At 36.8% G+C, this 23,041-nt stretch overlaps 1 protein-coding gene across 5 annotated transcripts in view; it reads left to right on the top strand.

Annotated features, from left to right (window-relative positions):
* SGMS2 (sphingomyelin synthase 2) overlaps positions 1-22,910 on the top strand; it is a 40,019-nt gene extending 17,109 nt beyond the window's left edge. For 4 of the 5 annotated variants that reach the window (XM_014878307.2, XM_088163855.1, XM_088163857.1 and 1 more), the window contains 5 exons: positions 3,995-4,627; positions 5,313-5,430; positions 7,128-7,281; positions 11,212-11,378; positions 12,111-22,910. In XM_014878307.2, the coding sequence (XP_014733793.1) occupies positions 4,173-4,627; positions 5,313-5,430; positions 7,128-7,281; positions 11,212-11,378; positions 12,111-12,314 (1,098 nt within the window). In that variant the 5' untranslated portion in view covers positions 3,995-4,172 and the 3' untranslated portion in view covers positions 12,315-22,910. Of the gene's footprint in view, positions 1-272; positions 2,683-3,994; positions 4,628-5,312; positions 5,431-7,127; positions 7,282-11,211; positions 11,379-12,110 lie in introns of those variants that run through there. The other variant, XM_088163858.1, reaches the window with a different exon arrangement.
* The last annotated feature ends 131 nt before the right edge of the window (positions 22,911-23,041 follow it).

Raw genomic sequence — 23,041 nt, 5'->3', positions numbered from 1 at the left:
ACTCCTAAAAGCAAGTTTTTATTCTTTGCTGTATAGAAAACAGCTGTAACCTGGCTTCTTTTTTAGTTCTGGTTCCATAGGTAATCCTAAAAATTTAACTGACCAAAATACAATCTAGATAACAATTGTTTCCCAGTAACTGTGATACCGATAAAATATACAAAAATGTTCTCTCATGTTACTTCAAACTGTACTTTGTTTACAGACCCTTTTTCTGCAGTTACTGAATACAAGAATACAGCTGTATCAAATGTTTGAGCTAGCCTTAACAAAAGTGAATGCTTCAAAATAGTAATGTCAAAAATCTTTTCCATTTTGTACATGAAAGTAGAGCTTCTCTTAATGTGAGAATAGATCGGTCTCCCTGTTCTGGATACTCTTGTTCAAATAGTATTGAAACAGCAGGTTAAGAACGACTTATTTGAAAACCCTGTGCAAACTGTGACTATACAGTCCTTCATAAATTGTAGAAATTAAAATATTTTGAGAAATGTTGAAGTTCCAATATTGGATGAGAAATGCCACTTGGGAGCTAACTTTATGTGAAAATGACCTTTTGATGAAAATCGGATGACTAACACACTAAATAAAACTCCATGTTATTCTTAAATTCTAGCATAAAGAGCCAAATGCAGACATGCTTTCTGATGCTTGTCTCAAAGCTGTGCCCCCATCAACTATTTTCTTTCAAAGAACAGTCAGGTGGGGATGCAGAAAACTAAGGAAGCTGCTTGCATGGGAGCAGGTAGGAGCTCAGGGTAAAATATTAGGACTCTTCCTCTTTTAATTCTTAATATTTTATTTGAAATATGTTGTTCCTTGAGGCAGTTATGATTTCTGCTGTAAAGTTGCTGGTTAAGAAGCTCTACTTTTTGATGAGGTAACATTTCTTTTTAGAAGGTATAGGAGTGGTTCAAGAAAGCTACAAGTCTTAGGAACCAGTTTTCTATCCTTTATAGGAATTTTATTTATCCTTTTGGGTTACTTGGCTTTTTTTTTTTTGTGAGTTTGAGGCTTCCCCAATAGTTGATTCCTATTTTAGAGCAATTTGGTGTGCTTTTCAGACCTAGATGTTGGCAAGATGGCCAGGTCTAAGCATTGCTGCCTGGTTGCTGAAGAATTCTCAGGCCTTCTGCTAGGCAGTTTGTGGGCATCTTCTGGTTTTGATATAGGGTTATTTTGGATTTGACAAAAAAATCAAATGTATGTTTTATCTAAAGGATCAGAAAGACAACATGAAGCTAAAAGGAACCACACTCCTTATTGTATGTGAATGGATATTTGAACTGGGGACAGGAACTTGGCAGAAGAACCTGTGTACTTCTGGGGAGTTCCTTTTACAGCCAGTAGCGAGGATGATTAGGCTGTTGGTGCTCTGTGTCTATCACTTCTCCGGCCAGTCAGATTGGCATCGAGGGACTGAGAGCTTCAAGAGCAGCTTTTCTTTTTCATCAATAGAGTTGCTAATTTCTTTTAGAATATGGGAGAATGAGGTTGAAAAGGTACTATAAAGGGAAGCACTTACCTTCTTACAGATCACTCATCAGATAATATGTAGCACCTTTAATTTTCAATGTAAACAAACTTTTGGCTGCAGTATGCACTCTGCTTGAAATAATCTTGATGAGCCATCAGAAGTGGTAGATCAATATGCCTTGCAATCCATTTAAAAGTACCAGGAAGGAACACAAATGTCTCCTGCAAGCTATAGCTATAATTGTTTTGCTTAATAAGTTAATATGAGGAAATGAACACCACTCTACTTTTTAGGTTCTCAGATTATTGTTCATCTGTATTTCAGACACTCTTTGATCTTTAAGGCTTACTTGAATGTCATTAAACATCTGGAAGTAAAGTCTTTCACTTATGTCACTAGGCACACTAGATTAGGTATTTGTGGGGAAGAGAAAGAAATAACTAAGGTAGTTTGTTCTCAGTAAATACATAATTCTAATAGTGTTATGACTACACAGGATGTAAAATTTACCAGGTTGTGCTGATTTCTGCCTCAGTCACTGCTATGTGTAACATAACTGTGAGAAGTGAAGTCTTGACTTAGTAGATGAATGTTAGGTACATGCATTCTGAAACATAAGCAATTAGGTTTGGATTTTTTTTCTCTGTCACTCAAGTGTTTTGTCATATGCTTAACTTGAGTAGACAGAAGGAATAGAAGAGAGCATGTATGTTAAGTAAAAGACTTGTGAAAGCTAAAATATTCTGGTATAATTTTGAGTAAGACAGTTGCTTTTGTAGATGCTCTAAAAGGCCATTTTTAGTTGTAGGAGGCATCAGAGAAGTTGTTGCCTAGCTGATGGGTTAAACATCCCCTTTTCTTAGAGATGCAGAGATCACAGTATCACTGGTAAGAGGGAGAAAAAGCATCAAAAATCACTGCATTTTCTTGGATATTTATTGTTTGTGTGTGTTGTATGTGGATAGTTATCATGTGCTTGTTGATCAGGAATTTAGACAAGGTCAACCAATGACAATGGATTTCAGAAACACTGTGGAGGGATAAATTTAGAAATTTAGGGATAAATTTAGCTATTTCAGTATTGTTTGTGTGACTCTCATTTGGGATCTGAACTTTTCCCTCTTCTCTTTTTCAGTGGTTGGAGCAGTACCCATGAAATCAGTGGGATTTATGTGCTGACCACATTAAATGTCTTCTCTGATTGGGTAGGATGAGGCTGGAGGGACCAAAACACAATCATTTGTCTTCCAGGCTCTTTTTGGTTTAGATTGTCCCCTAAGCAGGTCGCATATTCTTAACTTAAAGTCCTGTGATATATGGTTAGGGAGAGTGGTAGCTCTGGCTGCCATCATGATGACTTAATTGTATGCAAAGCATGGCAAACCAGCAGCCTGTGTTAGCATGCAGAGACTTGAGGGGGTAGCAGTGCTGAACTTCTCTTGCAGGAAGCACTAAAATAAGAGAGAATCACAATTTACTGGTAGATGGGGAGCAATTTGTACATGGTAATACTATTTTTGTCATAGGAGCTGAACAGAGTAAGAAAAATAAGTAGGTCACAGCTATGGTGAATATGGTTTCACAGAACATTAAAGATGGGGAAATGGCATTTATTTTTGCTAGAGAGATATCTGTTTGCTAGAGATGAACTTCATTCTTTTCTCCTTGTAGAAAATCGTCTTATAATAACATATACGCTTACCTGGGTTTTTTTTTTAGCTTACAAAACTTGTATGAATTGGCAAATACAGCCTGAAATAAATCTTGAGTAATAATGACTCTATTTGTTCCTGTTTAAAAACCATCTAAATCGATTTTTTTTTTTTTAAGTAGCTAAAGGACAAACACTGTGTGCAGTGTGCCATAACTAAGAATTGAATCCAGGGGTCTATTTCTCAGTTATGAGATATCAGACATTTAGTGGGTATTACAGTGGCTATATAAACACATTTTTGACTTGATGGAATACTCATTTAGATCTAATGAAATTTAATGGAGCTATCTATTGAGTAGATTTTCTAGATAAATCTAAATTAATTTATGCCCTACCAAATCAAATTCTGTAGTGCCCTTCTGTTTTTTGTCCTACCACCTGAACTGATTTGTCTGATCTATATGGACAACTCATATTAATATCTGTAGCAACTCTATGGTCAAAACCAGGATATTTTGCATGGAATATCTCTAAGCAGTAAAATTCAGTGTTGCTGCAAATATGGATTAGCCATAATTCTGATGACTGATAAAGCAAGTGATGTCATGATCATTAAAATCCATAGATCTTGTCCAAAAACACCTGAGCCTAAGTTGGTACTCATTCTTAAATTGATATGAGATTTATCAAATAGAAGTTGGCTTGAATTATTTCACAGTAACTTGCCTTTGGACTGTTTGCAAGTAGACTTGGATGGAATTTAAATACTTAAATATGCTCATTCAGAGAATATTTTGTTCACTGTCGCATTACTAGTAAAGAAGGTCCTCAGTATCTGTTTTGGGTTGTTTTTTTTTTTTCAGATGATTCAGGTCTAGAAGAAAGATTTGTCTTCACAAATTCATTTGAAAGCACAATGGGTGCATGTTAGAGTTCCACAGAAGTCATCTAGGAACAAGAACATTGGACTTTGAGGAATAAGAGTTCGGAGAGCTCAGAAATTGGTCACTAATAGAGCCTCTTTGGCCATACAGCTTGGAAATGAGTACCATTGAGACAGCAAAGCTTGAAGAGCATATGGAGGGTCAGCCAAATGAGACTTCTAATGGCTACTCACGACCTACTCTCTCAGTCAGTGAAGAGAACAAAAATGGCACTGGCAAACCAAAGGGCCTGTCTAATGGCTTGCGAAAAACAGCAAAGAAATATCCTGATTACATCCAGATTGCTATGCCTGCTGAATCTAGGAACAAATTTCCTCTGGAATGGTGGAAAACAGGCATTGCCTTTGTCTATGCTCTCTTCAACTTGATTTTAACGACTGTCATGATCACTGTGGTCCATGAGAGAGTACCTCCAAAGGAGCTAAGCCCTCCCTTGCCTGACAAATTTTTTGATTACGTTGATCGTGTGAAATGGGCTTTTTCTGTATCAGAAATAAATGGAATGATACTACTTGGATTATGGATATTCCAGTGGTTGTTTCTTAGATACAAGTAAGTTAGCAGTATGTTTTTTTTTCTCTGCTTTATGTTTATATTGGTCATTTTGGGTCGAAGAAATCATACAGCAAAATCTGTAACAATATTGTGGAATAGGGCTGGCAGGAAAATAACAGAGGGATGACTTATTTACAAAATGTTCTAGTGTCTGTGCCAGATATGGAAATACAGGTTTTCTGATTATTGAATTTCTGACACCTGTGTTTTACTAGTCAAATTTATTCTGAGATTGGGCTTTGCAGAGTGTTTTTACTGACCTGGGGATGTTTAAACTGGGGAAATCTGATGATATAAGAAAATCTCATCCAAATTTGAGGAAGAGCCCACTGTCTTCTACAGCAAAATAGAACTTTTCTCCTGGATCTTTGTTTGCTTAAAGTATATATATATATGTGTATAAGTTGAGAATGTGGTTATGGTATGGGACTAAAAAGAAAGGGTCACCGAGTTGAGGAAAACTGCCAGTAGGTTACACTGTAAGGAGCTAATGAGACCAAAAGATGAAGAGGGATGTTTTAATATTTCATTCAGAGAAGTGTATGATGAAGAGCTGGGGTGAAGCTACTCTTTCATTCTAAGGATTTAGCTATCTCATGAAGCTAGAGCTCTGTAACTGTTGAATATCTTGCAAGTAAACTTTGCACTCAATCTGTTTTTCCCCCCCTTTCCTTACTTTCAGATCAATAGTGGGACGCAGGTTCTTTTTTATAATCGGAACTTTGTATCTGTACCGCTGTATTACCATGTATGTTACCACCTTACCTGTACCTGGAATGCATTTTCAGTGTGCTCCAAAGGTAAGAGTCTTTGTCTCTTGCTTCTTGTCTTGGTCTCTGCATCATTCCTGATGGCTCTTTAGAATAAACAGAAGATAATGTTTCAGATATTACTAAATAACACAAATTACTTTCAGTTGATGTCTTCAGAAACATAGGTAGTGATAAACCAAAACTTATGTGATAACAGTGCCTCAAGTTGTTGATGCAGTTGGGTGCTCCCTTTCAGAACATCTTAGGTTGAAATAAGTGCTGCTTCTAAATCAACTTGGCTCTGAGGCTCAAGCTAGTAATTCCTAATACTGTAGCAATATTTTTTCTTATATGGTAGGATACCCAAGGTCAATACTGTAATTCATAGGCTGATGTGCAAGCTTGTGTTGCTGTATCCCTTTAAAAACCCACACTGTTATGTGCTTTGCCGAGTTTCTCACACTATTTGGTCAAGAGCTATTGCAATACCTGAAGTCAGCTGCCTGTCTCTGCTTTCAACCTGCAAAATGTATAGGAATGTGACTTAATTTATGCAGCTGAACTTGTTTAACTGATACATATAGAAACACATGGATGTGTTAATAGTTTTACAAAAATATTTTTTAAATCTAATGACACTGGAGTTAAGTGGTTACATAAAGGAGTTGTTACTTCCACTTTAGGTTACTAATAAAAAGTTGTAGACTTAAAATTCCTTGGAACAAACTCTATTGTGTTGACTGTAGCGAAAAAAAAGTATTACCAGTTTAGTGGGGGGATAAATTTGTCACCTCTTGGATAATAAGATTTCCAATCTTGAGTTACAGCATCGTGGCTGTTGTCTTTTGCATTGAAGACTTAGGGATATAGTGGATTAATTACTTCTCTTATGAATCAGTGTCTACTTGAAAATGCTTGGGGAATGACTATATAGTAGACTACATACTACATACATAGAGTACTAGACTATGTATTGAGGCGTGAGACGTGGTAATCAATGGAAAATGCAAATGTCTCTGACAAAAGTTTATTTTGCTAACATTAAACCAGGATTAATTACTTGAACTCTGGAGAAACACTTGATAATTCTTCTGCATTTTTTTTTGTCATATATGGATATCTTTCTGATTATGGAAAACACAGTTATCCATTTTTCTTGGTTTTTTTTCCAGAGTTAATTTAAAACAGCTAGATAAAACTGCCTAGTATCTATGAGAAGTCAAAGGCTGGTCCTAATACATGCTTTGAAAATGTACATCCTCCAAATAGGAGTTAAGTCCTAACTGAATTTGTAATTAAATCTAAAATGAAGTGAGTTTTGGAAGTTTTTACTCAGTAGAAGCACTGGTCAGCTCTGAACAGAGTAACAGAATTGGTATGCAAGGTTGTACCAGTTTTTAATGGATTTCATTCATTCTGTCAACTGCTGTCATTAGAGATCTGACCTTGCAAATTTTTAATGTTTACATTTTCAGTATATTCTGCATCTCATTCTCATACAATGCATATTTTAAAATAGCCTGGGAAAGCATAGACAGAATGCTAGTGTTACCAAACTGATCTTTATCACCTGTCAGCTTTGAAATGCATGCTTATTTGTTTAAGAATATGTGAAAGAAGCCCGAAGAAAATGAAGATAATTTGTCCTTTTACCCCTGTCTCCCTGAGTCTGTGTGTTTAGGCAAGACTTGAGTCACTTACGATGTATCTTAAAATTTGTTTTATACTTCTTTCTGGTGTTCTAGTTGAATGGAGACGCTCAGGCCAAGATTCAGAGAATCCTGCGACTGATTTCTGGTGGTGGTCTGTCCATAACTGGATCACACATCCTGTGTGGAGACTTCCTGTTTAGTGGACACACTGTAGTATTAACGCTGGTCTATCTGTTCATCAAAGAGTGTAAGTGATTATATTTCAATGCACTTTCTTGTTCATATTCGTTGTACTGGGAAAACAAATGACAAAAGTATGTGTAAAACTACTGCCCTCTGAAAGTTACTTGTCAGTTGTACACAGACTGTATTTATATGGTTTGAAACACAAACTGAGTGGAAATGGAACTGTTGCTGTAGTAAAGTCATAAAATGGTTACTTTTGGAAGGGACCATTGTAGATTACCTAGCCCAACTCTTCTGCTCAGGTAGAGTTCTGTAGAGCTCATTGCACACTGGGTTGTGTCCAGACAGTTTTTGAATGTTTCCAGCGAGGGAGACTTCACAGCCTCTCTGGTCAGTCTGTTCCAGTGCATGGCCACCTGAACAAGTTCCTCCTGCATTTAGATAGAACTTCCTGTGCATCATTTCCTGCTTGATGCCTCTAGTCCTATTGCTTGGCACCAGTGAGAAGGGTCTGGTTCTGTCCTCTTGACACCTTGCTTCAGATATTTAGACACATGGATGAGGTTTCCTCTCACACTTCTCCAGTGTAAGCAGGCTTATTTTCCTCTGTCGTTCCTTATAAGAGAGGTGCTTCAGTTTCCTAATCATCCTCCTAGCCCTTCCGTGGACTTGCTCCACATCAGTCTTATACTAGGGAGCCTGGAACTCCAGATATGCCTCACCAGGCTGAGTAGAGGGTCAGGACTACCTCTGTCAACCTGCTGGCAGTGGTCTTACTAATATATCCCAGGCTACTCTGCCCTTCTTGGCCATGAGGGCACTGCTCATGGACAGCTTGGCCACTAGGACTCCCAGGTACTTTTTAGCAGCACTGCTTTCCAGCAGGCTGACCCCCACCCTGTAGTGGTGCACCAGGTTCTTCCTTCCCACGTGTAGCACCCTGAACCTGCCTTTGCTGAGTTTTAAAAGGTTCTGCTCTGCCCATCCCTTCAGTGTGTGAGATCCTCTGAAGGGCAGAACAGCACCACTCCTCTGAGCTTTGTATCCTCAGCAGACTTGCTGAGGATGAGCTCTATCCCTTCATCTAAGTTTTTGATGAGTAATTTAAACAATACTGGGCCCAGTGTGAACCTTTGGGTTGAACTAGACCGTGCCACTGGTTAAAGACTCTCCAAGCCCTGCCATTCAGACAGTTCCTAGTCTACCCTCACTAATTGTCCAGCCTTGCCTGTGAGGGTGTCATGGGATAGTGTCATGTGATAGTGTCAGAAGTTGCTTCATGTTCCCATAGACAACATCCAGTTGTCTCCTGTTACTTACCCAGCCAGTTGTCTGTATTTTAAAGGCAATCAGGCTGGTTAAGCATGACTTCCCTATGCTGAATCCATGCTAACTACTCTTGATCACCTTCTTGTCTTCCACATGCTTAGTGATGGCCTCAAGGGTGAGCTGTTCCATCACGTTCCTAGGGATTGTGGTAAGGCTGACTAAAAGTGTTGTGGGCTTAATTAAGGGTTAAATGTGGCTAAACAGGCCAGCTCTATCTTTATGTAAGTGTTTATTGCTCGATTAAAACAGGATAGCTTTTCATCATTTATTGGCAGGATTTAAAATATGGATAAAACATGCTGTAGTAATTATGCACTCTAGCTCTGTGCAGGTTAGCTGCAGGGGGTTGTAGGGAATTTTGTGGCTTGAACACAGCATCATTGCACAAATATACTGCCTCCAGAAGCAAAGTTACTTTTCTCAGGTGTGCTGTACATTAGTTACTGCAAGCAATGAAAAGTTAATTCATGCTCTTTGGTATCTTGTGCTCGAGTCTCCTGCTTAATGTTTCTTGTAGTTGATAAGAGTTTGGCAAGCATGCAGAAGATGCAGTTATGGTTTCTCACTTTGCTTTACATTGCTCTGGGGCATGGGAGGAAAAATCTGTGCTGCACCCAGAGCATCTATTGAAGTGTTAGAGAATTAGTACTGACTTCTAAATCTAATATATGGTAAGCAGTGCTTCTCTCCTGGAAACTTGGCCATTCATGAATGCATAGTGGGGAGTTCCCTTCTCAGTTCACGTATTTGGAGTTGGAATCTTCCCTCCTGTTGTTGTATCCCAAACTATGCAAATGGCAGCTTGGCTCATGGGAATGTGTAATTCTCACTGAAACAAAAATAAGACTAACCAGTGTTAGTTTGATGCCTTCCTTTTATTAAAATGTTGAGGGAACAAGGTGCTGCCATACTGCATTCTGCCTTAAACAAAAACACAATGTAAAAGGGCCTCTTGGATGTCACAAATTGCAGATTTGAGATGTTCGTCTGTGAACAGTGATTTAGGATGCTGATTATAGTCTGATAATTCCTAGAATTAGGTGTTTCCTGTGATGTGAATATTGGTGGGGGAATGGCATTTGTAACTCACGAGAATTACCAGAGCAATATTAGAAAAATAGCCTAATAAGAGTTTGTTTGGCTTGTTTTGTCTGTTACATTGTATTTTAATGCTGTTCATGCACTCATTTGTTCCAGGAGAGATGACGACAACCCAATATTTTCTGGGCTGGTTTCTCCTGTACTTTATACTATAAAGGATTGGAACAATTTTATCATACAAATTTTTGTAATAAGCTCTTTTACTGCTTCCTAATTGTTAGGCATATGTTTCACTTAGATTGTGCTCTGTAAGTGAAATGCATAGTTTTCCTTTTTTTACCTCCCATATAATGATCGAAATGCTATCAAAATGCTATAACCAGGGTATAAGCCTTATAATTGCTCTGAATTAGAGACTGCTTATGGTGGTCTTTTTGCTCTTTTGGTAACATGTCTTTGGTGTAAGATGCATTCTGAGGTTTTTATATTTGGCTTAGTGCAGTGTTTGCTCTGCTCTTCGTTTCATAGTCTGCCATTTTTTCACTTATTCTCTGCACACCACATTTTTCACCAGAATAGTAGTTATTCATACTTTTAGTATTTTCAGCCTTTTGTCTATCTTCCTTGAGGATGTTTTCATCAACTTCTTGAGATTACTTGGCTTCTTATCTTAAAAAAATCAGTAGGTGAAGATCTGTCTGCAATGTTTTGGCGAGAGTTAAGAGAATTTATTGTTTTGATATTTACCCAAAAAGTGGCCCCACAGTTAGTATTTTGCACAGGCCTCTGAGAGCCTACTGGGTAGGCTTGTTGAGATCAGTAACTTTTACTTTCACACAACACCAGCATAAAGGCTGACCATATCCCCACAAGGCGAGAGGTGCCAAAACTTCCCACTGTGAGTGAAATGAAGCCGGTTAGCCTGCCAGAAGTTATGAATGATCATTGTGACACTGAGGGCATTTTTTTCAATGGGGAAAGAAGTACAGGAGAACTTTTCCACTGAAGTGGCTGAAATGCATTTGGAATAGCTTTGCTCCCATTTGTTAAGTCTTTCATTAAAGGGTATAAATTCACATACTGTCCTTTTCTGTACAGTGTATTTTGTTTCACAGAACTGAGGTTCATGCAAATTAATTAAAACCTAAGAATTAAAGTGAGTGTCCTTTTCTTTTTAATTTGTGATCTCTGCTCAGGTTGTATCAATTCTAGAGACTTGAGTTTACTCGGATAGAGACTGTGAAAAAATTAAATACACAATAAATAACTAAGTTAAATAACCAAAGTGTATGTTTTACCTCAGTTTTGTCTCTTTCTCTGCACCTCAAATCCTAGAAATGATTTAACTGGAAAACTTAATTTGACTAGAAAATAGGTGGGAGTGTTGTCTAATCCATCTTGTGCTCTCTTTAAAAAGTAAGAACACGTCAGTAAGTTTGCGTAATTCATAATGTAGATTCATACAAATCAAAGCAGGGAGTCTGTACCAGTCCAAGTTGTGTTTTCAAATTTAGTAGCCTCAAATTAATTTTTTTTATCTTTTCCCCTTCCTTTTGTGGATTGTTAGAATAACAGAGATGGCTTTTTGCTGTGTTTTTTCCATCACCTCCCTGCCTCACAGATTCACCACGTCATTTCTGGTGGTATCACTTAATCTGCTGGCTGATGAGTGCTGCTGGCATCATTTGTATCCTGGTTGCTCATGAGCACTATACCGTAGATGTCATCATTGCCTACTATATCACCACGCGGCTCTTCTGGTGGTACCACTCAATGGCTAATGAGAAGGTGAGTGGCAAATAACCTTCACAATCAGTCTGTAGCCTGCATTGTTTAAAATGGCCTCAAGATTAAAGTTAATTCTTCATTTCACAATAAAAATAGATGCTCCTTATTGAAGTTTAAACAGATTGGGCAAGGGGTTTCACTTCATTGTTATTTAAGTAAATAACTTGTCTTAAAAATATTTTTGAGGTTTTAATGCTAAAGTTGATGTATAGAATAGCCCTTTTTTGTCTCAGCTTATAAGTAAACAGGAGTTCAGTAATAAAATTTCTTGCCAACTGATATTGCCTAGACAGTCCTACAATTCTAGTGACAATTCTTTTATAAATGTCATTAAAAGTACACTGTACAGAAGGTTGCTGCTGGTGTTGTTTCAACAACACTTTCAAGTAGAAACAGAGCTCTTAAGCCCATTTAATCTAATTCTCAATTACTACTACTCATCAGTGGAAACAAGACATGCCTGACAGCACTCATATTGAAAAAGGCTTGAGTGCTTTGTTGCCCCAAATTTTGCACAGCAACAAAACATCCCTTTGTGGTAAAGATGCTCAGTATGTAGTATGCCTTTGGTCTATGTTTATCTCAATTCTGTGTTTTCTAAATACTCACTGTCTTTGCAGAAATGCATGCAAATGCATTGCATTTTTGCTGTTGTCTTGACTCAGTGTAACTGATCATAAGCCTTTAAACTGACAGTTGCCTCTTCCTCTTTACATGCTTGTGCCAATACAGACTTTGAAGGTGTCTTCGCAGACGAATTTTCTCTCTCGAGCATGGTGGTATCCAATATTTTATTTCTTCGAGAAGAATGTGCAAGGCTCTGTTCCTTGCAGTTTTTCATGGCCAATATCTTGGCCTCCCAGCTGCTTCAAATCTTCATGCAAAAAGTATTCACGGGTTCAGAAGACAGGAGAGGACAATGAAAAATCTACCTGAAGAAAAGAAGGAAAGCATCTACTGGTTCTTTTTCAGTTTTGATTTTTTTTTTTTTTTTTTTACCAAAACATTAATGCTATAACCAAAGTTCTTAAGAAGACTGTAACTGAAGAGGTGGACCAAGCTTCTGTGCAATTGATGGAAAGACAATTGTAGACATATATTGCATTTCAGATGTTTTCCTCTCATCAGACTATATAGACCTAGTCTACTCTTCAGTGCTAACAACATGCACCACTGATGGGGAATTTTTTATTAAAGAAAAATTGGAGCAGGACTTTGCTTTATTAATGAGATAGAGGTGCCAAAGACCACAGTAACACTTCCATTACTATCACTCATCCACAGAAGCACCCAAAAGTCTCATCTTCAGAGCTCTGGAGTGCGTAAGGGCAAAAACATGCTAGAATGTAAAGGCACGATATTGGCATATTGAGGTGTATAAAAAAATAACACAATTGTGGGAAGTGGTTTGTTGCATTATTCTTGATAATGAAAGTAAGGCCTTCGTGTGACTGGTACAGCTGGAAGCGAGTCTGACTTTTTTTACACACTATGGGTATGAATATCTTGTGGCCCTAAAATACTACTTCCCACCATTAACTCCCATGTATTGTACTGTATACCAATTTTTACATTTTTATTAGTAATTTTATATTTAAACAGTTGTGCTATCTGATGAATTTGCAAATTAGAAATAGCTGCTAACATCAGAGCTCAAGGAGTCTAAAATTTTATTTTTAATAAGGGACACAGTTTCAACATCTGTCTTGAATGGTATCTGGCCTTGTGTATACAGCTATACAGTGCCTGCCAGTGTATATAGATGCATATATACACAAAAGCACACATCTTAAACAAAGTTTAGTGAGAAGACTGATCATAGATTTTTTGATGCAGGCAAAAGTTGTACAGCTTACCTGTGTGAGGAATGCAAGGCCAGGTCCAGGCTACATTTAAAATGTTTTAATTTTAGTAACAGTCTCTTTCTGAAGCTATGTAGCAGGTTTACTTGGGAGCCATAGTTCTCCATTGAATCTCTTTTGTCTTTTACCTCTTGATGCATGTTTGTGACTTACTTTAAAAAAAAAAACAAACAAAAAAGTGCTAAGGTGAAATATCTACAACAGCAGTATTTCTTCAATTGCCACCTAAACCCATTTAACACTAAATGACACTGTGGTACAACTCAAATGTATATTCCCTTTTTTTTTCCCAGGGTTTCAATCCAGATAAAATGGCTATTTAAACAAGTTGGCTGAGAATGGGGGAAATTACCATGGGGTGAACATGTAACAAAATTACAGAGTAACAGCTACCTGTTTCTTGTTGGTTCATGTTGTTTTGTTTTGTTGTTGTAAGCAAAGTAGAAAATCAGCACACCCTGATTAACCGTTTATATTCTGTATTAATTTCTGCAATTAACTCAATATTATTTTCAGTCTTCACTAAAACCTAATGAAAAGATAAAACTGCTTTAAGTGTTGAGGTAATACTAATATAGATTAAATGCTGCATATTTTAAGAATGTTGTGTACTCAGTGAAAAGTGTGAACACAATTTAAATAATGACAAGTTTGTTTTTTTTAAAAGTCCAGTTAAAGTTATAAAATTAAATACAGAGTATTCAAATATAATCATTTTCAATTATGGGGATCATTGCTCTGAGTTGTACATGAGAATATTTTTGATGTGCATTATCAAAATAATACAATAAAAAGTGTTCCTTTCAATACATTTTTCTAAAAAACTTAGTTAAGAAAGAAATTCTGCTGATGTTTGGTTTTGTTATTTAAAATGAGCTTAGTAGACTGACAATGTGCCCCTAAAGTTGTGTGGGTATGGGTATATCTGTGCCTTCATTTGCTTGCTTCTAGCAGACCTTGAACAGCTAAAAAGCCAGTATCAAAAAACTTTTGTATCCTTCTCTATCATATAAATGAATCTGTTCAACACCAGTCAGTAGATCTCCCAAGATACTTTTTATATCAGTACTACTTCATAGATCATAATTTAAGCTAAAATCTAAGCTTGTGATACCTTAAATATGGTCATGTTAATCCATTTGTAGTAATACTATCTTTTAGGAGTTATGAATGGACTTGATTAGTGGTCACTGTGACTTGAAAATAACATGATGAAAAGCATTACCTAGGGAGCTTAAGCAGTGGTTTTCATCTGGTGGCTGAAAAATAAACACTTTGATAGTCTAGATATCTAATTGTCTGCATAACCACCACCTTGCCTCAGTGGGGTTTCTGTAATAGATCTGCAAAATAGTTTTTTTTCATGCAGGATGAGGTGTTTGGGGTTTTTTTACATTTATTCCTGTTTCTGAGAGAAAAAAATGTCAGTGATGAAATAGAAACAAGTCAAGACTCTGCTTTTGTTGGGCTGTGTGAGCTTTCATTCTACTGCTGAATTTGATAGAGACTTCTATTGTAATACAAAAGGAAAGTTTAAGTAGCAGCTGTAGCTCAAAATACTTAATTCCTGTTCTGGCTCAGTCATCCCTTAAGTGCTTAATACTTATCCATTGTATGAAATCTCTTAAAGGAGTATGTGTGTGTTTGTTTAATTAGCAGAAAGAGCAGTTCTCTGTCCTCTCAATAGCTTTTAATTGCTTTTACAAACTTGGATGCTATAGCTGTATTTGACGACTCTTTAGACCTATTTGTAAGGTGATAAAATGGGGTAAGTAATGATATATTCTAGTTCTTACTGCTATAGTAGTTTATCCAATACAAACCACAACTTCTCCATAAAAATTGCCAATTTTAACATCTTGGTGATCATTGTATACAAATATCACGAAGCTTAAGGTATAGTTTCATCCTAAGAAGTAAGAGATTGCAGTAGGCAAAAAGGAGAAACTTGGACTTTACTTAGACCTGTAATAAGGTGGTCAGTGTAATATTTTGTCTGTATGTGCCCAATACTTTGCAGTGTGTCACTGATTTTTTCCTAGTTATAGTAATATTTCTCAGAGATATCACGTCTCTTTACTGTGATTATAACATGCTCCTCTCGACTGAAGAGCATTTACGTGTTAAACTTTACAGACACACAATAAAAAAACCCACTACATTTGTACACCTGATGCATCAGTATTACTTAAATGCTGATGGGCTTTTTAAAATGCCTAATGTAAATTTAAATCTGGATTTAAAATGTTAACTTGAGCATTTAAAGAAATGTGTTGCTAAGTGGTCATGCTACAGATGGTTGCTTCTAACACCAGAAATTGTTAATGTCTACTTGAAAGCGCTGTAAATGGACACCTTTTTTGGTACGTGCTTAGCACTCCCATGCGGACTTAAATGGTACTAACTGTTTGTCATCCTTCGCTGCTGTTTTCTTGGGAAGATCACCACAGGTGGCGTTGCAGCAAAAATTGCTGTGCTAAACATTGCTATGAACCCTAGTACTGGATTTGCTGTCCTCCTCAAACAGTTGGGAGAGAAGGAAACTAAAAAAAGTTTGTTAAAATACACTACCTTCATGGAATAAAGAAATAAAGCTTAGCAACAGAGACAGAACTGGGAAGTCTTAAAAGAGATGAGAGACCATTCTCTCAATTGGATTATTGCAAATCCATTTACCAGGGTCTTAAATCGGAATCTGTTCAATCTCTGGCTTTCTCCTATCAGCAGTATCTGGCTAGACAGTTTATCCTAAGTTGTTTGGTACTAACCCAAATTCTTTTTCTCCTTTAATTAGATGGGATTTACTGTTCTAGAGACAGATCTATTAACTTCAGTGCAAGGTGAAATCTTTCCATTAACTTTAAATTAACTTTACCATAGCTCTTTGTTGGTTTTTATGTTTGCTTGTGGGGATTTTTTTCCTTTGTTAGTAGGGTTTTAGGGGTTTTTGTTGTTTTGTTTTCTAAATGCATAAACCTTGAATCTTAAAGATTCATGGGGTAATTTTAAAAATGGGTCCAAGCTGCCAGATGGACTGGAACCATTTTGCCTTACTGGCAGACCTAATAGTTGTAAAGCTCCATCTTGATATTTTTACAATATACAAGTTTTGGACTTACCGAGAACTCTTACAAAGCACGCAAAATTACAGTGATGCTGAAAGATTGAACACTTCTGTATTGAATTGTTCTATTGCAGATATTGGAAAATCAATGTCTTAAATTCAGTTACTGAGCATAGGAATCTTAAAAGTAAATACTCCTATTAGGTATCATTCAAATTAGTGTTGCTGCTGAAGTGCACATGAGAAAAATACTGTAGCATGCCATTAAAGTAATTTTGCTTATAAGTGAGCCTTCATGTGCCACTTTATGATGCTGCTTGGAATCCAGAGAGAAGTGCTGTGAAACAGAATAGAGACAAAGGCATTTGTTGTAGTATTTATAAGAAAATGGAAGGAAGATGAAAACACTGAAGTAGATGGTGATCATATATTGCTTTTTGCATGAAATTGAGCTAAAACTACACCTAACTTCTCAGAAGTGTAGATTTAAGTTGTGTAATAGTTCTGCAAAATACCCTGGATAAGGAAGCAGCAGTATTAAACACATCATTCTATGGTACAGCTGTGTGTTCTGTGCTGGCTCTCATCCATAACTTACAATATAAAAACAAAACCCAACTCAGAGATGCTTCAAGATTAAAGTACTTAGATGTTATTAGTAGTTTTTATAAGTTATTCCTACAAGATGTCACTAATAGTTTCTAAAGCAAGAACAAAATGCTGCAATGCTACAAACATGCTGAAGCTTTTTTCTAGTTGGCTTCAGTTACTGTGGATTTAAACATATGATTAAATCTTATTAACCTAGAAAGCGGCATATAACAATATCAGGCTAGATACAAGTAGCTCATGTACTGCAGGGAAACTTTCCATTCTGAAGTCATCTTTCCTAACTAAACACTCAATGCTTGAATGATGTTTCAAGATGAAGTAATAATACTGTGCCATCTCTAGTGTGTATATGAAATACTGGTGTTGGAAGATTCCCTTTCTGTTGTGAATCAGTGATTTTAAACCCACAAAGGTTTGACTTATTTTTAGTGAAAAATTTTTGATTGCCAAGGACTTGGGGTTGAGTAAATGGCTAGATGTTTTTCTGTGGCTCTTGGCTGTGTACAAAGCTTGAAGATGCAAACTAGGTTTCAGTCCTAGGAGGAGAGGGCAGACCACTTCTTACTGGGAGGAGCAGTGCGTGACTTTTTGGAATTAAAATTATATTGGCTGCATGTTACATGCAGTCTTATCTGTATTACTGTTGAGAAAAGATGCTGTGTATTTACTGTTTTCACGTTTTCAAATGATGCTGTAGTGGTTGACCTTGTCCTTCTGCTGGATGAGGAGTGGGCGTTTTTGCCCTTTACTTGCTGTCTGTATGGTTAAACATAACTGATTCTAGTTGTGGTAAATGTCAATGGAAAAACTGCAGATCCTTTGGATACAGTACCTAAGGTGTTCTAAGATGTCTGTTCATGGATGTCTTCTAGGAGAAATATTCTCCTTTCAAGCTGTGCCTAAATAGTAATAATGTCAGCTCTTGCATTTTCTTGCACCATAATACCGTCTTTAGGAGGTTAACATTTGTGACACTGCAAAGAATTACACAGAATAATCTCCTTTGTGCCAACTGAGATAAATTTTAACAAAGTATCTTTGCTGTAATATGCTTGAAGATGTCTTTTGGTGGTGTTTTTCATTTTTTAATAGAAAAAGTGGTCAGAGATGAGTCTGAAATAAGAGCATTTTGAGCAGTTGGGGCCAGGCACCATGCAGGCACATGGGTGTGGAAAGGGGTTTCTCTGGCATAAACAATACTGGATTCAGTACACAGTGGCTTCCCTAGGAAGGCAAACCAGGTTGTACGTGTACAGTACAGATGGCTGTGAGCCATCTTTACCTGTGCTTTTGAGCTGCTTTCGGACAGATAGTGCAGTACTAAAGATATCAGTAGCTAAAAAGGGAAGGTCACTTACAAATCAAAACTATAAATGGGGCTGAAAAGGCAGATATCTGTAAAACCAGTCATTAGAGAGCTGCATTCCAATTCAACAGAACATACAATTGGGTGTTACTTCAAGGGTGTAAGTTGCATTTAAGATGAGTGGGACTGTTTGCTTTCTAAATTACTTTTTTTTCATTAAAGATGGCAGGTCTGCTGAGAATACCAAGAGGGAATTGATCTCCTGCTTACTTCTACTTCTACCATTGAAGTGTTTGTGCATGAACCTTAAACAATTTTACAGAACTCAAACCCCTCTTACATTTTTGAGTGACTTAGAAGTGCTTTGTTACTTCTGTAAAAACTGGGTTTGCATTCCACTTTTTTCAGTTTGTTGCCACTCAGAATGCTGCTTATGCTGAAGCCTGTGGTGCTTTACGCTTCTGTCTAACTACATCTGCTTTTACTAATTAATTTTCTAAATGGCTCAATACGGAAGAGTAGGCTTTACATTTGAGAAGGCCTTGTAATTAACCCTAAAGCCAAAATGCATTCTTGTCAGACCCATCTTTACACAATTGGTACTTGAAAATAATTTCAAGTTTCAAAAGCTAACATGCTAGGACATACTACTTTTCTCTCAGGAATCAATCCTTGCTTCTTAAATGTTAAGCACATTTGTTTGTGTTTATTTTTGTGATTCAGGAGAGCATGTATGAGATGTGGAAAAGGTTCTGCTAGCTTTTGAGGTCAGGGTTAAACCAAGGAGCCTGAAAGTAAAAGCAGAAATAATGGTTTGATGGCTGTGGTTCTCATGCTTTCCATGTGACTTTGAAAACTCTCAAGACTTCCCTGAAAACAGCACAGGACCTCCCTTGGGCTGTAACATGGTTTCATCCTTGTCAGCTGACAGCTTTTCTTGCATGACTTCTCCTAGGTTGGCTCCTATGTATCCATAGCTCTGTATGTCAATTGGAGTTGTATATCCAACTGTGGAAAAATTAGGCAAGAAAAGATGTTAACTGCTGAGGAGCCCTACATGGTAATGTAAGAATGCTGTAATGCGTGCATGATAAGAAGTTGATAAGAAGGCTTTGTTCTGTAGCTTTATGGTCCAGTTCTGCAAACACCATCCAGCAGACCATTACAGTAAAATTGAGGAACCTTTGGTGTTGTAGTTTCTATTGATCTTTGCAAACTGGGTGTTATTTTCATATACATTCTTCACAATTAGCAAGAGTTAGGTTTTACCTTTTAAAACTTTCAGGATGACACTTTATAGCTGATACTTTGTTAGGTAACTGGGTGTTATGGTTTACTGTATACATGCAAGAGGTACTAGAGCTAGAGTTGTGATTTGTGCTGCAATCTGTTCACTGTGTTAAAAAAACCCAAACCAAAACCAACTATTGCACTAGCTGTACTTTAGAAAAAGCAATAACGGGAGCATCTTGTAGCTTTTCTCTCCAAAGGTGCTGTCTGTCATGATCACTTCACTGTCAACTGTGAATTTGGTAAAAAAAATATGTTAAAGAAATTGTCCTATGTGATTTACTTGGCACATACAAGTGGAAATTTTTTATGGTCAGCCTGTGTAGTAGTGAATACAGCTGGATTAGTTATATAACCACCCACATCTTCAAAAAATCAAAAGCCTTTTATCTATCTATGGTGCTAATAATTTCTTTATAATAAATATTATAAAGAGCTGGTATTGTCTTATTACACATGAGCACTAGGGAAAACTGTTCTGACGCCTTTTCAATAAAACAAAATTTCTCTACATTTTAAGCCTGTTCCAAATGCTTTTTATGTAAATACAACATTTTTTCTATTTATGTTTTATATAAAAAATGTTAAACAGTATTTTAATGCGGGAAAACATTAGGAGTGTATATTGTTCTAAATTACATGTCCAATTCTAAATTTTCATACATTCTAGGATAGCTAATCTTTGAGAACTCAGTCTAAAATGTAAGAATTGTACTAGGTAGGATTAAGTGATAGGCTTGTAGTTTAAAGAAAATCACTCTGGCTTCATCATCACTGCTGAAGCCTGGAAGACGGAGAGGATGTTAAATGGACACAACTGTATTAGGACACTGATTATACCGTGTAGATATATATTTTACTGAAACTTTAAAAAAACCCAAACAACTTGTGATGGATATGACCATGGAACTATCTAACGAACAGAAGTGAAACAACATAATTGCTAAGGCAGTTCACAGTAGATTTTAAAAACATGTGAAAGAACCTTAAACTAGATTGTTTAGATTGTGAAACAACAAAGTAACTTCCCAACTTTGTTTGAAAGCTTCACAAGCAACTTTTTCTTAAATTGGAAAACTATCTTGTGCCTTCTCTTGCAGAAGCTATTGTTGCCTTTCCCCCCCCCCCCCGCCTTTGGTTGTTATTTTATTGTATATAATGGAAGCACACTACCAGATCTTTCCAAGAGGCATTTTTGGGCAGCAGTACCTCCACAGAGAATAGAGACTTTAGTTCTTGTTAAAGGCCCCGTACTTGTGAGCTTGCAGTTGTGAAAGTATCTGCCTATGACAGGTATGGCAGTCCTGCTGTAGTCAACTGGTACATGAGCATGCTGCTCTTAATTCAGCCAGACACGTGAATGTGCAGAGTGGGTGCCATGTCCAGGTGCACTGGTGGCACTGCAGTACACTCTTCTGCTCTGAAGTGGTTGTACCCTAAGTTACTATTCTTCATACACTAGAATAAATTCTCTTAAATCACTTCCACCTAGTACTTCAAGAACTAAAAGGGCTTCTCTACGATCTATTTGATGGAACTTCTGCATCAGTGCAAAGAATGTTCCATGTTTAGAGTAGCTTAATTTAAAGCAGAAACAAGCCCACCATCTAGGATAAAACCAGGACTGGATGGGGTTTTTGTTGTTTGAGGGTGAATAGTCTAGTAACAATAATCTGGATTGTCTTCCTGCATCTTTCAGTGCCTGCTTTGATAGTAGGACACTTGGAAAAGCCAAAGATTGAACAAAGTCACCCATCATAGTCCTAAGCCACATGGAAATACAATCTTCCTATCTTAATTATTGGATGCTTCAGGGAAAATGGACTGTATTTTTTTATTTACAAAAAAGTGCAATATTTGTGAAAATATTAAGAGGCAAATGGCTGCATGTTTCAATGCCCTGCAAAACCAATACCTTTGCAAGCATGTGACGTGCACTTGACCAAAAGTGGGTTTTTTTAGCTTTAGTTGCCGTGTTACAGAAACATGTTTCAGTGTACTAGTGTAACTCAGAACTTTCACATATTTTCAACGTGTTTTTGACAAGTAGTATGGTTTTTTATGAATAAAGTGCCAGTGGAAGTAAAAATCCAAAAGTTGCCTGCAAGCTCAAATAAAGCATATAAAACCACAGCCCATACTTGAAGAGAATGGGTGCTAAGTGAGTAGCTGCAGAGAACAGCTGGTCAGCAGGCCTAAGTGTTGATAGGATTCAAAGATTAAGATACAGTTTGAGAAAATATTATGTTGCTTTTGAGAGTTTACTGTGTTAATTAAACTTCCAATGCTTCTGCTTGGGCCTTAACTCTGTAGCTTGGTTATCTTTAAGGAATAATTAGTTCCTTTGAGCTATTCTGTTTTTAATGTTTGTTTTCATGATAGTCTTTACTCTGGTGGGGATTTTTGTTTGCTTGTTACATGGAGCTATTTTCTGATATGTTAAAAGTGGAGTCATCAAATGCTTTCATTCCTCAGTTAGGGGTAAAAGTTTTTCTTTAAGTGCAGAAATAAAGAGGGTGTGATTTTTATTACACTGACGCTAGGACTGGAGAAGGACTCAGGAAAGTGCTAAAACTTGTATATGTAGTTATTTAGGGTATGCAGAATATTAATAAAGTACTTGGAAATGTTTTGCTGTTCATTTCATGGTTTAAAAAGATGCTATTTAGTTCTAATTTAAATTGGAGAAACTGATTTTAATGTTGCAACTGCTATTATTTTAACTTGAAACATCCACTTATGTACTGGTATGTTGGAGAAAACGTTACATTGTATCACTTAAATTTTGAAATGAATCTAATTTTTTATCAAAATTAATGTGCAATTTAATCTCTGGACAACCTAGAATTGGCCATATGCACTGAAACCAATCTTTCAACTTCCTACATAGGGAAGGAAGGCATTTTTTTAATCCAGTTCAGCTTATTGACTAGTCTAGAGAAGGAAGTGAGGCTTAGAGTACTCTTGCACAAAGAAAATAGGCAAAACCACTAATGTGCTTCAGCTGTGCTGAGTACCTTAGCTTCTTATTTTCACACTACAGAACTTTTTTGGAGACTCAGATTTCAAATATCTTTATTTCAGATAAATTTTGACCTGTTTTTATATACTTTTCCTAATAGATGCATTTTATTGGTATACATTGTAATTAGCCACTGAATTTCTGCCAAATGTGGACAAAATAAAAGTTGCGTTCTGTTCTGCCATTTAAATCTGTTCGTAGTTTTTCTCTTTTGTTTAGTCCATGGCTGGTAAAATGTCCGCTTGCTGTTTAGGTTAAAGACACAGTTGCCTTAATTGCTCAGAGGAAAACTGATCTTGACATTTAAAGCTTTATGTATTTCTGAAATTGCTGTAACTTCTGTATAATTGCAATAAAACCTTTTAAATACAATTCAGCCACTATTTTATGATCGACTTGTCACTATCGTTACTGAATGTTCAAGTGTTTAAAAAAATAGTTTGTTTAAAAGCACCCGTTTTAATGGTAGATAAGCACCCTTTATTCTGTGCATTTTTTATTTTGGGG

Source organism: Sturnus vulgaris, chromosome 4, assembly GCF_052056855.1.
Source record: "Sturnus vulgaris isolate bStuVul1 chromosome 4, bStuVul1.hap1, whole genome shotgun sequence".
NCBI classification, from domain to species: Eukaryota; Metazoa; Chordata; class Aves; order Passeriformes; family Sturnidae; genus Sturnus; species Sturnus vulgaris.
The sequence above is the reverse complement of the archived record's forward strand: the minus strand, read 5'-3'. Positions and strand labels throughout refer to the sequence as shown.